The sequence below is a fragment of the Anabrus simplex genome, chromosome 3, assembly GCF_040414725.1.
Source record: "Anabrus simplex isolate iqAnaSimp1 chromosome 3, ASM4041472v1, whole genome shotgun sequence".
NCBI classification, from domain to species: Eukaryota; Metazoa; Arthropoda; class Insecta; order Orthoptera; family Tettigoniidae; genus Anabrus; species Anabrus simplex.
The window spans coordinates 329,012,959-329,026,137 of record NC_090267.1 but is presented as its reverse complement, the minus strand read 5'-3'; the positions used below and the strand labels follow the sequence as shown (position 1 = coordinate 329,026,137).

Sequence of the window (13,179 nt, the reverse complement as noted above, 5' to 3'; positions counted from 1 at the left end):
TTAGGGTTAGATTATTAAAATCAGTCAAAAGCATTTTTGTTGACAGTTGGACTGCTGAGTATTAACAGGGATTACACAAGGCTGTAATCTTTCACCTTTCTTGTTCATAGTTTATATGGATCATCTACTGAGAGGTATAAAGTGGCAGGGAGAGGTTCACTTAGGTGAAAATGTAATAAGCAGTTTGGCCTATGCTGGCAGATCATGCCGAAAGCCTGCAGTCTAATATCTTGGAACTTGAAAATAGGTGTAATGATTATGATGTGAAAATTATCCTTTCCAAGACTAAAGTGATGTAAGTTAGTAAGAAATTCCAGAGAATTGAATGCCAGGTTGGGAATACAAAGCAGGAACAGGTAGATAATTTCAGTTATGTAGGATGTGTTTTCTTCCAGTATGCTAGTATAGTGAGTGAGATCGAATGAAGGTGTTGGAAAGCTAATGCAGCGTGTTCACATTTGTGATCAACTGTATTCTGTAAGAAGTAAGTCAGCTCCTGGACAAAACTATCTGTACATTGGCCTGTTTTCAGAGCAACTTTATGGGATTGAAAGCAGGGTGATCTCAGGACATGAAATTAATGAGAATGATTGTTGGTTCAAACAATGGCAGGATGATTTTCAGACTGTGGGGGATAAAGGCTAAGTTAGGAATGAACTCGATGGATGAAGCTGTGCACATAAACCTGCTTTGTGGTGGGGTCATGTGAGACGAATGGAGGAGGATAATGGATTGTGTTATGGAGGGTAATAGTATTAGAGAGAGACCAATGTGATGATGGTTAGACTCAGTTTCCAGTGATTTAAAGATAAGAGGTCTAGAACTAAACAAGGCCACAAAACTACTGTAGTTACAAATAGAGAATTGTGGCAGTGGTTAGAAGGTTCACTGAAGCTTGCACACTGAATGCTGAAATGTAATACTGTCTATAATGAAGATGTATGTATTTATGTACATATTGAAACCGTTCAACACCATGTCAATAGATATCTCATATGCCCAGGATTTCATGTGTGTCATTTCCTGCGTGAATTTATTACATATTTGTGTCATATGTATCATTTGTGCCATGTACAGAGTGCGAACGACGCGTAGGAGAGTTGAGAGCAGCGGTTCTCATTGCTTGGAACAAAGGCCGCATGCACCAATATATCGAGACCTTTGAATAGACCCTCTCACTGTGGACAGAGAGAAAAAGAGCCTATTTCCAGTGTTTCAACATAAAAGTTTATTATTTCCTGTATTTACCTGCGTATTTCGTATGTGCTAACCCACAGATTTGGCGCGCTCAAAAATGATCATTTACTCCAGGCATAGAAAAATTACGCAGAAGAGATCATGAAATCGAGTGTAATTTATGCCATTTCATGATATAATAATTTGGTTTACTTTATGACACATTTATAATGAAGACACTTAGAGCCGTGGAAATTTCCATAAACCAGATGCCTCAAGGGGTCTTCTAGCTCAGAATGGGGACTCCCTGATGGATAAGTTATGCCTCCAGAACATGCGCTTTGAATCAAGATGTACAACTTTAATTACTTTGAAACTTACGATCAAATCTGAATGAAAACAGATCAGTAAACACAGTGTGTAAGGAGATACCAAATGAGTATTTGTTTGACTCTGAGGGATGATTACTAATGGAGTGAACTTTTAAATGTGGGAGGAGTTTGCCTTTTCCTTGGAGAATTCTAGCAAGTGGCTATTGAGGGGACTATGACTCCAAACACAGCATCCAGACCATCCAGATCATCGAGTTAATCAGACGTATGAGGTATTCAGACGTGTATTTTCAGTTGGTGTGTTTGAAATTCATTGTGTGAAGGGTGTGATACCATGTTCAGGTGATTTGTACCTTTCTTGTGGTGATTTTAAATTGTATAAAGTATTATTATAATTAGTACTTTGAATCAGGCAATGCAGATGAGCTGAATTATGCGGCCGGGCCACGTCATTCACACTTGTGAACGGGTGATTGATAATTAAAATAAGTGAAAGTTGAATGTACGGTGTTGTATTAAGCTCGTGAAGTTACAACTGGCTGTAAACAAAGTCAGATAAACAGTACTTTAAATAATATGACACCATTTGTGTTCACACATATGTGAGTGCTCTTGAGCCCAATACCATTGACGACGGGATTTGAACGCGCCTATGTGCATGCAGTATTCCTGACTGATACGAAGGCACGGGACTTTGTGTCTTGGAGAGAGCAGTTTCCAGTCCATCATGAAGCCAATGCGAGTCAGATGAACCAAGGATTCTCTACTAATGAGATAGTAGTCCTAGAGACCTGAGTCTCTATGAGTATTACTAGATGATAGCCAGGTTACACATCAAGTGATAAGTACATTCCAGGAAATTCGTAGCACGAAAATCTGTAAGTTGCAGTAATATGATAACTTTTGTATATAAATTTTACCAGTATGCAGTTGGATTTTTATGTCTAGTGTGTAGGTAACGAGATACACAGATCTCGGGGGGGTAACTTACAGTCCTTCTTTATTAGCACAACAGAGGTCGATAGCTGCAGTCGCTTAAGTGCGGCCAGTATCTAGTATTCGGGAGATAGTAGGTTCGAATCCCACTGTCGGCAGCCCTGAAAATGGTTTTCCGTGGTTTCCCATTTTCACACCAGGCAAATGCTGGGGCTGTACCTTAATTAAGGCCACGGCCGCTTCCTTCCCACTCCTAGCCCTTTCCTGTCCCATCGTTGCCATAAGGCCTATCTGTGTCGGTGCGACGTAAAGCAACTAGCAAATTTATTAGCACACATTTATTTGTCTTCAGGGTGATTACTGGTCAATCACTAAATTTATCTCTGGGGATATGCATGAATTAATGTTTAATGATATGCCCTATGCGTTGTTTTATTTGTTTAGTGAGCATCGGTAGATGGGGTGGACTTAAATAATTGGGTAGATTTTCAGTATGTATCCGTTTAAATCTCTTGGCAAGATCTCCCCAAGTTCTTAAGTTCTGATTAATACTTATGTGATAGACAGTAGCAAAGTGTCTCACAAATTAGATTTGAATTGTTGTAGACATACTCCTGTAGTTTAAAGGATGCTGCTATATAAAGAAAGAAAATTCCCGACTCGAGATGTGAACCCACGATTTAGGAGTGACATGGCTGTGTTAAGTGTTATGTACAAATTCCCCGTCGATAGGGATTTTTGAAATATATCCTAAAGGTAATTGATTAGTGTGGATATGAAGTTCGGGTGCCTGTAGTGATGGTGTGGGAAAGAGAAAGACGAGAGAGAGATGTTCAAGAGATGAGATGTGAGAATAATAATAATAATAATAATAATAATAATAATAATAATAATAATAAAGTCCAGCATAGAAATACGCAAGGATTTGTGAGGCAATAGAAGAAATCGAGATAATAATAATATGTGGTATCCGCTGAGGATAAATGCCTGACGATGAAGTGATAGATATGTGTTAATTAGATCACTCACTTCGTATGTGTCATGGTCAACCCACCCAGCTGTTTGGCCAGGGACTGTGCTCAAGCGAGTGAATTATGTAGCCTCGGTAGGGGAGAATGAGGTTCCTTCCTTTTCTCTTTAACTGGCTTGGTCATGTGGATGCCCCAGTGGGGTTAAATGGCTTCATAGAGTGTTGTTTATTTTTTACAGGATAATGCTCCATCATACTGTGCATTAATTGTTGTTTGTGTCATGTTATATTTTATTGAAAGACTCATTCTGGAGTCGCCTGTCATCAGTATTATGTTAGTGCACTTAGCAGTAAGTCTGTTTGCCCCGAGAGAAACGCATACTCGAAAGTATAGTGATTTATAATTTGGTATTTTGATCATATGATTAATCGGGTAGGTGATTAGGTATTTCAATGTTTTATGTGGAATGTACTCAGTTTTAAACACTCCAAAATATAACTCCTTCAGAAGTGCCAGTTACCTGATATATGTTTAACAACAAATGTTGTCATAGTGTATTTGTGTGTGTTTTTGAATTGCATGTTAATGAATTGATGGTAGATTCTGCCAAATGGGTAGATAATATCATTAATATTTCTAGTTAAGTGTGGTTATCCAAATGATATCAGTAGCAAAGTAAAAATGAATGTATCAAGAGAATATTTTTCAGTGGATTAGAGGCACAGACATTGATAGGAGGTTCAATACTGGGAATGCCAATATACAACTAAGAATCAACTATGAACTGATAGAGACAGTGTTTAGTCATGATGATAAGAAGGTATTACCCAGGAGATATGTTAGTGTAGCACACCTAAAATTGCCTCTCAGGCAGTCTAACTGGCATTTCATTTTTGTATAGTGTTTTCACATATGTCTTTTGGTGTAATAAATTGTGATTTAGTAAAAGGTAAAAATCCATTCTTAAAAAAAAAAAAAATAGTTTACTGTATTCCTCTTACTATCATTACCCTACTTTCAAGATATCTTATTTACATGCCCACTTTATTTCAATGGGCAGTCTGCAACCCTTATGCTCTGAGTTTTAGCCGGTGCTCAGCAAAAAAGTAGAGAAGGATGCGACCTCAATGCCCGGATTTGTTACTTCAAGGTTAATTCCAACCATTAGGTCTTCATCGGGGGCACATATTGTGAGGCTTGGTTTTACACTTTCGGTACTCTGTCGAGCACGAGATAGATACAGTATGTATGAAAAGTTTTCATGTTGTGGTAGGTATATGAATGATCTGGTTTGGTTTGCACCACATAAAGCATAGTTTATATAGTTATTATATCTTACTTGTTATATTGTTAAATATTTTCTCAGTTGATAAGATGCACTTTTTTTCTAGATCCTTTTTTACTACCATGGGAGCAAGTTGACAAAGGAGCCATTCGTTTCGTCCTGAGTGGTGCCAATATAATGTGTCCTGGACTCACCTCCCCTGGAGCAAAAATGACTCCTGTTCCTAAAGGAACTGTTGTTGTATCCTTCTGGAAAGTAGATTCCTGCAGATCTTAAAAATAAGTATGTTGTTGAACATGTTTTTGAAGGATCTCTGTGAAACTAATTTTACTGGTCATCTTCCAGATTAAGTTATTGAAGTTCAATTAAAAAGTGACTCTTGAGAAAGCATTTCCTCTGCCTTGGGAATAGTGTTCTAATACAAACATTTGTCAGTCCTGACTTAACATTTCAGCAGATATTGTATGTTCTTTGTATACATTTCACTCTTTCTTCAACGGCCATAGCCGTGTTGAAACACCGGATCCTGTGAGATCTCCGAAGTTAAGCAACATTGGGCGTGGTCAGGAGTTGGATGGGTTGCCACGCTGTTGGTGGGGGGTAAGGGAATGGAGGAGCGGAAAGGAACTGGCCACCCTACCGCACGTAAACTCCGGCTCAGGAACACCTCTGTGGAGGTTCGGACCTGCCTTCAGGCAGAATAACCCTTACCTACCTACCACTCTTTCTTTAATGTTCCCTTCTCATCGTCTGCAATATTCTCTTGTGTTCAGATACATCAGCCTCGTGTCAATAGATTTACTGGCATGTAAAAGAACGCTTGCGTGACTAAATTCTGGCAGGCTCGAAGTTTCTGAAAACTGCCAAAATTTACGTAGTGGGACGAAAAAACAATAACATAACTATTTATTCTCGTATTAGGCTCCTTTAAACAACAAACCTCATCATCTCGTGCTCCTTGTTATTTTTGACATTTCATGAAGATCAGTACACTCTGATTTCCAATACTTTATCTTTCTTTGATTATTTTCATACATAAAACTTATTTCTACCTCAATAATTATAAGGTCATACTTCAACAATCACAAAGATGCAGTGAGATTTATGTCAGCTATTGGTACTTAAAACAAAGCTTAAGTTCCAAATTGCATTCATTATTTGCTACTTACACCTCGTGTTCAAGCGCTAAGCAATTGTAATAATTCTCTAGCATTTATCCTTGCATTTGGCTTAGTTAACTGAACACATTTGCTTTTGTATGTGAGGTGTTTGAATGTTTTACTTTTTGTCAACACTCTGTAAAATTTGTATTTTGCTTGTGTAACATTTTTTTGTCAGTTTCGGTGCACTTTTGCAATTTCATTTGCCAGTTTGCACTTTTATTCAGATACTGAAGTTAGAGGAAGTGTAGTAGCATAAGGGCAAGGGAATATGTTGTAGAATGCAAAATAATATCCTTTTTGCTTGGTGAATTACTACTTGACTGCCAAATATGTTTGTTGTGCATTATTGTGCTGAAGGAATCAGCTGTGATTTGTATTGCAAAGTTTCTTGGGTGAACTGGTGTTAAAAGTTCCTTATCCTCTGACCTTCCAATAGCAAATGTTGAATGTAGAGGTTCTGGCTCTACACTTTCTAAGTATCAGGAGATCATCTTCTTTTAAAAGGAAAGATACAATTATCCATCACCAGAACAACTTAACATCACTGCCATCTGATGACTGACTATAAAACTACGTTTGAATTTCAAGACTGTTTCTTAGAAAGGCAATCACATCTGACAGATTTGACTCTTTTTCGTGAGACATTAGTTTCGGAAATCTCCTAGTGCGTAAGATGCTTAGTTTCTGTGTACAGTAATAACTCGTGAATATGTTATTAATTTGCTACTTGGAACAGATTCTTCCAAGTAAATGAAATAGTGGCATCCATTTTAGCTTCACAATAATGTGTAATTGTGGTGTATTGTAATCTCTCGAGCACCTTGAGTTTATCTCTTGAGCACTTTGAGTATATCCCTTCAGGTACACACAGAACCACAACCTTCACTGCAGCCCTACAATGGATTCTTCTACTGGTAGATGTCAGAGGTATGTGTAGCAACTCGGTTTTAACATGTGTCTGTGCTGAAATACTAGGAAAACTTGATTGAATCATCTAGCTCTATGGGACCGAGCTTAGTTGGCTGTGTAAGCTTGTAAGGTGTAAACTTACTTTCAGGAGGTGGTTTGAATCCCACTGTCAGCAGCCTTGCATATGATTTTCCATGGTTTCTCATTTTTACACCAAGCAAATGCTTGGGGCTGTACCTTATTTAGGCCATGGCCATTTCCTTCCCAGTCATAGCCCTTTCCTTTTCCATCTTTGCTGAAAACCTTTCTGAGCCAGTGCAATGTTAAAACCAATATTAAAGAAAAGAAATCTTGTAACCTTAAATCCCCTCCTTCATTTCCATCTACCTTTCCTGAGTTGTTTTCATCTCTTATAAATTTTCCTTCTCTTGACTTTTTTTGGTGATATTTCAGTATCTTCTTGAAATTTGAACCTTTTTTCATAATATGTTCTTTTAATTAGTAAATTTACTTCTCATAGCTTAAGTTATTTCAGCATTAATGCCATGTCCAGTGTATAGTGACTAATGTATGATCTGTGTGTTATATGTATATATAAATGATATGATTTTATTGTAATATCACTAGGTTATATTATTTTATTATTGAGTGGAGTGGTCGTGTGTATTAAAACACTACGGCTTTGGGCTAAGCTCTGTGTTCAGAAGGAAGGTGGGTTCGAACCCCACCGTTGACTGTCCTGAGAATGATTTTCTGTGGTTTCCCATTTTTACTTCCAGGTAAATGCAGGACACTTCCTATTCATAGGCCACAGCATGTTCCTTCCACCTCCTTACCCAATTTCATTGACCATACTTCATTTCATCTTCATTAAGTTTTCGACTGAGGTTGGCATTAGGATGGGGGCATCTGGCCATAAAAACATGCCATAAAATATCATCTTACCTCAACCCCGACCCTGTATCACGAAATGGGACTAGGGGTAGACATACAGACTGGTTAGTTTATTTATTTATTTACATTTTATGGTCTTTATTGGATCACTTTAGTCAATTTTAGAAAAAGGGTTCTTCAATTTTCTGTCAGACCAGTACTTCATTCTCTCTGATCTTAACTTTCTTTCTTTGTCTGAAATCACCCGTCCCATTGCCTTTCTGTTGATCTCGGTTTGTAGTCTGCTTTGTTTGTCTGTGAATTTCTTGATTTTATGTTTTTTTTTTATCTATTATCATTTGTAGTTCCCTCATATCTTCCTTGATTTCTGTAATCTATCTAATGGTGCTCTTATTGTTCCATCATTTTTCAGTAATTCTCGTGATGATAGTGTTTTCTGGTGTCCTGAGAAGATGTCCAAAGAATGAAATTAATTTCTTCCTGATTGTGCTCATTACTGGTCCCATTTACTTGTACACTGCTTCATCAGAAGCTAGTCTCCGGTGTCCATTTGGTAGTCCTATCGAAAAGTACTACATAACAAAAGTTAGCAAGGATACAATTTCTGATCATTTATGTTTTATTCACTTTTACTGTACTGACTATGATAAGAGTGATATTTCACCGGGCAAGTTGGCCATGCAGTTATGGGCGCACAGCTGTGAGCTCGCATCCGGGAGATAGTGGGTTCGAACCCCACTGTTGACAACCCTGAAGATGGTTTTCCGTGGTTTCCCATTTTCACACCAGGCAAATGTTGGGGCTGTACCTCAGTTAAGACCATGGCCGCTTCCTTCCCTTTCCTAGGCCTTTCCTATCCCATCGTTGCCATAAGACCTATCTGTGTCGGTGCGACGTAAAGCAAATACTAGCAAAAGATTGGTATTTCAAAGTCGGAAGAAAACTAAATGTGAAGGCTATCGAAAGCTCATAAAATTTATCAACAGTCTTTTCTTTATTCGTGTCAGAAGTATCAACTTTACTTACAGATATTTAACAAAAAGCAACAAGATATCTACATTCCTACTATACAAATATACAAGTCTATTATACAATCACAAATAGAGCAACAATATTCAAGAGCTAGATGATGCTTGCCCAGTATTGGGCGACGTCAATAGCATTGGGGGAGGCTGCAGTCAAGTCTTTCATAGTGCACATTGAAGGACATAAAACACACTGACATAGGTGTTGGATCGTCTGTTGCTCTCCGCAATCACAAAGTGATGAATCACTTGAGAAGCCCCACTTCCGCAAATTTACTTTTGTTCTGCCGACTTCTGTACGGAGTCTGTTAAGGGCTTTCCATAGTGTCCACTTCTCCTGGTGTCCACATGGAAGACTTTCCTTCTGCTCTATCCAGTTGGAAAGGTGGTGGATTCTTTCTTTCCACATTGTGACTCCAGCATTCTCTGCTTTCCCCTCAAGGTTAACTGATGTGTGGAGAAAACTTTTTCTAGATTTTAGCCTCTGTGTGGCTGGGTGGTATCCATAGAGAGGGTGTGCTTCTGAAGATGACTGGAGCCTTTCTTTGTTAGCTGCTACCTCCCTACGAATCTCACTGGGAGCGATACCAGCTAAAAGTTGGACCTTCTCAATGGGTGTAGGTTTCAAACATCCAATAATGATCCTGCTGCTTTCGTTTAAAGTGATGTCAACCTGCTTCGTATGAGCTGACCTGTTCCAAACCGGAGAGGCATATTCTCCTGCAGAATAGCATAGAGCTAGAGCTGATGTTCTAATTGTTTGTGGTTGGGTGAAGCTGATTCCTGCTCGTGGTGCCCCTGCATAGGTACCTGGATTAAAATTCCAGTACTGAACTGAACGTCAGCGTTCCAGAAGTATCTACCAGTCAATATCAACAGTAACATTACATTGACCATTGTTTGTTGTGATATTCTTTCTCTCTTCTGCTGCCACTCATCTCTGATAGATGGGATTACTGCTGCGTACCGAATATAACAGCCTGCCTGAATATTGGCAGGAAATAGCTGGGGAGTTAGATAACTTTCTTCTTTAGCATGCCATTCCTCTGGTTCACATATTTTCTGATATTGCTGATGCGTAACACACTGGTTCATCATAGCATTCCAGTTATTCGATCCCTACTCTGAGGCGCTGATTGGACTGAGCAGCATCCACACTTAACGGAATAATAGCAGAAGAACGTTCACGTCTCACGGCTCTCTGCGGCCTGGTCATTCTAGCTCTGAAACTTTGGACTGTTAGATTGGCAGCGGAATACTGTTTGTTAAAAGTGAGAAAATTTGTGGCTTTTCATTTGATCGAGTATTTCATATGATAGCATTGCTTTCAATCGTGACATTCCTGCTGGCATCATTGTGATGACCTGTGTTGATTTCAGTTGGGAAAACCACTAAAACAGTCTTTCTGAGGATGTAGAGAGGCAGGTGGAGAGTGAGTGTCTGCCATTATAATGAAAATTTCCCACCTAGATCGTCTTCACATAAGAAAAGACATTTGGTGACTTCCCCGTCGCGTTCGCGTTTCTAGGGTAACGCTAAGAGCTATGAAATTTAATTCAATCTTATAACGCGTACACTACGTAATCTGGAATTCTGTATATAATGTAGAATTCCGTAGCGAAGCAGGGTACATCAGGTAGTTGGTAAGTAAAATCATGAATTAGTGCTGTTTTCTGATGACGATTATTTCATTTGCATGGAGTATAAATTACAAAATAACCAGTATTGGTCATGTGAGAATCCAAAAATAATTCATGAAACTCCATTTCATTACTTTAAAAATAGGAGTTTGGTCTTCTATTAGTGCTAAAAGAATTGTATGTCCATTTTCTTTTAATGACGCCATTAATTTTGACCAATCCATAGAAATAATAAGGGACGATTTTTTTTCCTCATCTGACTGAACAGAGGCTACTGCTCATACTGCTTATAATTCAGTTAAATGCAGACCGGGCAAGTTGGCCGTGCACGTAGAGGCGCGCAGCTGTGAGCTTGCATCCGGGAGATAGTAGGTTCAAATCCCACTATCGGCAGCCCTGAAAATGGTTTTCCATGGTTTCCCATTTTTACACCAGGCAAATGCTGGGGCTGTACCTTAATTAAGGCCACGGCCGCTTCCTTCCAACTCCTAGGTCTTTCCTATCCCATCGTTGCCATAAGACCTATCTGTGTCGGTGCGACGTAAAGCCCCTAGCCAAAAAAAAAAAAAAACACCGTTAAATGCAGTGCATGATTGCTTTCCGGGACAGACTAATTTGTGTAGGTTTATGTCCAGCTCTCATTGTCTACTTATGGGGTTGTTTCAGCCTTCCAAGGCTTAGTAAAATTTGCATTGTGAATGGTGCTATGGTAAACAGAAGCTTGTTGGTGTATATGGTATCATTGTATAGTACAGTAATATTATAGTGCTGCTATACCTTATTCCTATGAACCATCACCAACAGGTGCCCACTGCTGGTACTCATAATACTTCTTGATGTTTTAATTTTGAATATAGTGGAACTTCGATAGTACATTTTCGAAGGGACTGAAAAAGTTGGACTTCATATACAGGAAAATGTACTAACGAAAACGCTATACTGAACTTAACAACATGTAAAAATAGTTTTTAAAAAAGTGTCATAGACGTGCACGTGAAATTGAAGACCTTAAGAATTAGTTACATGCATTACTACAGTCACAGCATAAACATAGGTTTGAGTAACTTACAGGGGGAATAAATAACATAAAAATGAATTACAGTATATGAACTTTAATTCTAATAATACAGTACATCTTACCTCACAGTCAAACACGAATACTTACACTGGTTTGAAATACGTTTGTATGGTTGATTGCTTTCTTGGTTTTAATTTTAAAATTGTACTGTCCATCGTGTTTCATAAAGTCATTACTTCGTCATCAACTTCGAAACTACACATGTATCGCGTCACTATGTCCATTGCCTCCATCACACTTGACACCGTAGGAACTGGCTCAGGATCTGGTTCGTCATCACTAGAGCCCGGATTTCCATGCACTATCAAATCTCAAAAAATGCATGCATTCATGCACTATCATATGGCAAAACATGCACAATAAACTGGAAAATATGCACTATCAAAATTAAGTTCCTTTTGAAACATTGTACAGAAACTACCCTAATTTCTCCAAATTGTCCTGATTTAAGCCCATCCGTTTATCTGTCAGCACATTCTTAGGCACAGAAAATGATCTTTTTACATCGCAGAAAGCGATAGATGCATACTTCAATGAAGACATTTGGACAAAATGAGGTCAAATTGTACATCTTTTGCATTTTCACCACAATACGTCTTCTATAAGCTTGACGAATTCAAAATTAGGATTTGAACTAATTAATTTGTTCAACTCATCTCTAGCTGTGGCAGCTACTTCTCCATGCGATGATTGCAGACACATTTTAATGTCCTCAATAATTGGTAATGATTGCCTGCTGTGATAATAAAGACGTGTGACGAGTGAGACTTCCTGGTAGGACATTCCAGGATAACAACGGTAGAGGGTTCAGTGAAAAACCAGAGTTTGTAAGCTGCTATCCCAGTAACGCGCCACCACAGAAGTGCAATACAAGTTTTCTTTTGTTCACCTAACAGACAAAAAATGAGTCGTCAATGTTTAATGCACAATTTACAGTTCAATTTATAGCAATGTACAACTGTAAAACTGGGACACCTTATCCTAAGAATTAGACATCGACGAGGGGACTTCCGAAATACGTCATTATTTACTCAAGCAACAGATAAGGAAGTGTTTGGTTAATTGGATTATAGGACTTGTACCGTATGTAGGCTACTTTGATTGTCACATAGGATGCCAGGAATACATTCTCTCCGTCTCTCAGTAATAGACATACTATAGCCTATAACGTGGAAAAGTCCCAAATTCTGCACACGAACATTCAGAAATGGCACTATCATGCATGTTAACAATTTACATGCGTCAAAATCAGAATAAAAGTCATATTATGCAATATTAAACGTCCAAATATTCGTTATTAAATCCAAAATCTTCCAAATATGCATTATGCATGAATTTTCTCCTAAAATGGCCAAAACATGCAAACATGCACGGAAAAAGGACGGTTATTTGGAATTGTTAAGTCGTAAAACGAATATTTGCTAAGTTTGAGAAGTGTAGCTAGCTTATTGAAAAACATGCATTTGCATGGAAATCTAGTCATCACTTTCATCCTGCACTGATGCTTTACTCATCTTTTGTTCTTCAATATTTCATCTTTCACACACTGGAACATCTTCATCAGCATTCGTGTATGTTTTGAAAGTGACCTCTCCTGCTATTTGGTGCCACTCCTCACTCTCCAAAAAATCCTGTAGCGTGAAGTCATCAATGCAAACACGACAAAAGCCGGCTGCATTGAAGCAGTTCCGAATAGTGTTTTACTCCACAGAATCCCAGGCAGCCTTAATGACATGTATGGCATTTAAGACGGTGATTTTTTCATCATCG

The 13,179-nt window shown here is 38.5% G+C and overlaps 1 protein-coding gene across 1 annotated transcript in view; it reads left to right on the top strand.

The window, feature by feature from the left end:
- The window catches only part of MCTS1 (malignant T-cell-amplified sequence 1 homolog), a 101,552-nt gene that overhangs the window by 70,414 nt on the left and 17,959 nt on the right, over positions 1-13,179 (top strand). The window contains exon 4 of the mRNA XM_067144439.2: positions 4,807-4,940. Coding sequence (XP_067000540.1) covers positions 4,807-4,940 — 134 coding nt within the window. The remainder of the gene's footprint in view (positions 1-4,806; positions 4,941-13,179) is intronic.